Raw genomic sequence first — 5,000 nt, 5'->3', positions numbered from 1 at the left:
CATTTTCACCTTTTACAAAATAATGACAATAACCCACTTTCCTTAAAATGTAATATAATTGCTTTCATTATCTTATTAGTTATCAATACTATTTATCATGAAACTTTAAGAGAGGCACACAGCTTCATATAAAATTTAATAACTCTGCCCCTTCATTTTCCTTAGTAATAATCTTCTCAACTGACAAAACTTTCACTTGTATCATATCATGAAGCTCAGGCATTCCTAGGTTTTTCTACTTACAAATGTGGTGTGTATCTAATAAATATCTTTAAAGCTTCTGCAAGCTCAAAAAGTAATATAAAAATTCTATAGATCACAGAAAAGAAAACTAAATTTCAACCCTGTTTCGATCACGAAAATTGACCTACTGGAGGCTTCTCTCATCGTTTTACTGGGTATGCTCGCCTCCCAGGGCCAGGCCTCCTTGCTGGATGTGAAGAGCTTGATGTTGCAGGTGTAAACTGGGCAGGGTTGAAAAACTGAGGTTGCATACTAGGTGGGGCCATCATAGGCACAGTTCCAGTACCATCAGCTCCATCATTCAACATCCCCTATTAGAAAAAGAAAAAAAGAAAACAGGAAACCTGATTACAACATGCACTTATGTAAACCTATGATTGATTCACTCAGACATATTGGTAATATAATTTTTAATATTATGCCAGTATGTTGAAAAAACATCATTTATGGTCATGGTTGATATTGACAATAAACCAAAGCAAACTGAACAACACTAAAACAACTACAAAAATAACAGTTAAAGCAACAACACAACACTACAACACCAATAACAAAATCAAAACCATAAAAAAAAAAAAAAGAACATATTTCATGAATGAGATTTGCCTTGGAATGTACCAAGTTCATCATTGAAAACATGTCCAGGCATCCAACTTTATTATCCATTTCAGCAAGGTCTCAATAAACAGCACCAACCATTTCTATAGCTCATAAAAGAAACACCTGTTTCACATCCTAATACAGTTGCATTTTCATCAAGTATTTATTTGTCATATTTACTCTGGACCTGAAAAGTTGCTGGTTTTCTTTCAGATATAGAAATTATATAAATCTTAGTTCTATACTGTAGTTGTCAGAGTAAATTGCTTACAATACTCTATATGTCCTCTTCCTGTACCAGATAGGCTACTACCCTTTAGCACATTCACACCGGGGCTTAAATTTGCCGCAGGCTAAATAACGAGTGTATACAATGACTAAACACAAGATCTCTCCCAGCATAATGCCACGCTGCACCTCTCAGAGTGCTTTTCACCCGCCAGATTCAATGGGAGTGATATGATAGGAGGTTTTTGTATTTGTTTACATTATTTTCACAAGTAAAGTAAAATGTGATTATACAAATGAGTCTCCTATGAGTATATACATACGTAAGGGTGCAAAACGTATGTTTTGAGAGAGAGATCACGACGTGATAGGAGGTCATCCGGTGGGAGCGAAATATTCCCATGACATGATGATGATATGTCACCCATCTTCAATGGGTTTACCATCACTTCTAAAAATCACAAAGTATTCATAGCCTCATGACATAAAACATTTTGCAATATCAATCACATATTTTCAGGATAAAATTTCTAGCTTTAAAGCTTCCTGGTTCAGAACTTGAAGAACATCATCATATATTTCACCCCTACTTTTCATATCAATTCAAGAATCAACCTTAAATAAAGAGGTCATATAAGATATTTATGTCTGAAAAAGAGATTCACAGAATTGAATTGGAATGAGCAAAATAATTGGGAGCAATGCATCTAAACTATAGCAAAAAAAAAATCACTCAAGCAAGCATAAACAAACAAACAAACAAACAAACAAAAAAAAAAATGGTTGGCAAGTGGGAAAGGTTTCTCTTTAGAAGTATCATGATATGCTAATCACATCCGATTAAAAGTTGTGAATGGCAGTATTGAAAAAGGCACTGTGTCACTGCGGCAGCCATATTTACCATTTAACATTACTACATGTCTGGCAGCACTCACTGATGGGATATTTGAAAGCATGACATCATGGTCTAACAAATAAATGCCTTCCCTATTTTGTCAAATGATTATCTAAACCTATCAAAACATTTAAAAACTATGATTAACCCACACAGGACGGGTGGTACAGCATGTGTACCGCGCATTCAAAAAATCCAGTTGGCTGGCGGGGCACAGTATGTGCCGGTCCATTACAATTATTGATTTAGGCCTAATAATTTGAACGCCCCGGCATTTGGACATTCAAGGCTAGAATTCCCCCCGTCGGGAATGGGTTAATTAGTAAACCTGTCTAGTTGAAAGTTTAAAACTACTCTTCAGATAGGGTTTGAAACATTTAACCTATTTGCGTTGGTTGACCTGCTATCCCATTTAACCCATTCACGCCGGGGCCATTCCGGCTTTGCACGGTCGCTATACCGAGGTTTTCGAATGCATCATCCGAACGCTTCGAGATTCTCGGGTACACGGGCCGCGAGCCTGGGCTGCCCACTCGCTTACCCTGAGCGCCGGCCTTGGCCAGCTATCTCGTCGGCGGCGTCTGACACGAAAACCACGAAACGTGTCAGCACGTCGTCCGGTGTGAATGGGTTAATGGTTTTTGGGTCAGACGCCAAGGACGAGATATTTGGTCAAGGCCTGCGCGCTGGGTGATTGGGCGTACAGTGCTCGCCCACGGCTAGTGTGGCTGAGAATTCCAAAGTGTTAGGCTTATGTGTTAGAATATCTTGGCATTTTGACCATTTGGAGCCAAAATAGCCCTGTCATTAATGGGTTAAGGGTGATCAATACTTGTGATCTATTAAGAAAAGAATTTTTTTTAACTCATTACATACATTGCCGAGTCGCATATTGTGCTTTTTTCTTATTATATGATCTGTATTTTTTATCTCTGCCTAATGATAGTAATTATCACTATCATTACTATAATTACCCGACTAGCCACTGAATACTTGTAGTATAAAAGCAAAAACATTGATGGCAGTAAAATATATCATAGAAATAGTGATGGTGCTTCCTTTTACCTGGTTTTCGGTTCATAGATACCAAATGGGTCAATTTCATATTTTGTTCATAGATAGTGCTGAGTATCAATTGTAGACGTAATGGCCTGATTCGTCGAGGGCATCCAAGGCCAAATGTTGTGACCTGATTGGTCAAGATTTTGTATAAGTATTTTGAACCAGTAAATCATTCTGCCTGATCACCTCCCTGTATGCACAATGGCTCCCAGACGTGCAAGCTCCTACTCCAGCACTCGCTCTCGCTCTGTCCCTGCTGCTGATGACGAGGTTGCATCCACCTCGACTGCTCACCCTCCCCAGGATTATGCATGTGCCATCTATGATTACTCGTCTGATGAGTACTGAGTACCAAGTCCAGCTCTGACAGTGGCTGATTTGGATTATGTCTCTCAGCAGAGGGTTTCTGTTGACTCCAATGAGCTGCTGTCTAATATTGAACAACGAGCATGGATATTCCATGTCCATGCTCGGCCTGTTATTGATGCACACTCCTGGTAGTTCAAGTTGGTTTACATCCCTCCACAGAGGGTTACTGTCGGATGAAAGCCTCTGAAGGTTCCAAGGACACTTTTGAAGTATTTTCTTTAACCGGACGATGGGTGGACGCTTCAGGCTGAAGGTGTACCAAGCTGTGCATCAGCAATGGCAGCACAGAGGGCTGCACGAGCTCCTTCAGCATCTATGCAGGCATGGACCAAGGTGAACTCCTGGCTTCAGCCAAAGCCGTTTGTCAACTTGATGGATGCTGAGAACCTCTTCAGGAAAGGGTGCGAGCTGTATATTGACAACTGGTATACTTCTCTGACCCTCTTCTACTATCTGCAGATAGTGGAAAAGGGGGGGAATATGGCACTCTGCCTGTAAAAGCACATGCAGATGTGAGTTCTGGTGGCATCTTCATTGTAAATATTGTGTATAGATTGCTTTGGGGGAAAAAAACACACAAAAAAACAATAATAATAAATAATAATAATAAAAAAAAAAATAAAAAAATAAAAAAATAATAAAAAAATAGTATCTGTCTTCTCATGAAACTATAATATATCTACTATATTGAGCATACAAGGTTATCAATTGATTACAATATTGCTAAAACCTATCAAGTGGTTTACATGTGGCACACTGCCCATACGAGTGATTTCGGCTGTGGTACACATAGCTATGATTTCTGTCGGCCTTCCTCTTCATCAAAAATAACTTGTACATATTTGTATCTAGTTGGTTTGGCCGAAAAACTTAAAAAAACAAAAAGAAATTCCCATGAAATGATAACAATTTTACTATATTGAGTATACACAATATAACTAGGTTATATGGTCTCCATACTACAATTTCAATCAATCAAAACATTGCTAAAGCCTGTTACATGGTTTATGGCAAAACACTCAAAAATCAACCAACACAAAAATGGTTCTAGTGTTATAATGAGAGGCTGGAAGAGAGGGAGAAGGGCTGTGACAGTTGTGCGGGGGTGGCTCAATTGGGCCACACACCTTTCACTCCACCCTGTCTGAGCGGCCGGACACAGAGAATGCCACCCGTCCGCAATAGGTTAAAGCAATTATTATCCTGGGACAACAGCATTGTGACAAATTCTTGTGCGAAACATAGTCTGTACAATGCCAGACACAATACTGATAGTGTCTCAACAGTATAAATCAACTATGAACTATAAAAGTTACAGTTATAACCAAATACAATATATACAGATTGCAATATGGTCAATCTTTGGCAGATATTTCATTTCTATATGGATGTGGATGTAGATAGACAGACAAACAAACACTCACTCTATCTCTTCATAACTTATTTCTCAAGAAACAGAAGTGAACAAAAAAAGATTGGCTAGGCTGTCAATATTAACCATAATGATGAATGAAATTATCCTTATAAATGATATGAAAGCCAAATCCCCAGACCAAGCTGAAAACACACTCAACCATGTATGGAAGAAAATAAAGGTAAGAGT

General features: G+C 38.6%; 1 protein-coding gene across 1 annotated transcript in view; it reads right to left on the bottom strand.

Moving 5' to 3' along the window:
- The window catches only part of Sec16 (endoplasmic reticulum export factor secretory 16), a 73,162-nt gene that overhangs the window by 1,563 nt on the left and 66,599 nt on the right, over positions 1-5,000 (bottom strand). Inside the window, exon 22 of the mRNA XM_086538204.1 lies at positions 1-554. This exon is cut by the window's left edge and continues 1,563 nt beyond it. Within this exon, the coding sequence (XP_086394330.1) occupies positions 384-554 (171 nt within the window). The 3' untranslated portion in view covers positions 1-383. The remainder of the gene's footprint in view (positions 555-5,000) is intronic.

Source organism: Penaeus japonicus, unplaced genomic scaffold (assembly GCF_977035675.1).
Source record: "Penaeus japonicus unplaced genomic scaffold, GWHDUDI00000001_assembly GWHDUDI00000007, whole genome shotgun sequence".
Taxonomy (NCBI): domain Eukaryota; kingdom Metazoa; phylum Arthropoda; class Malacostraca; order Decapoda; family Penaeidae; genus Penaeus; species Penaeus japonicus.
This window is presented reverse-complemented; position numbering and strand designations above follow the sequence as displayed.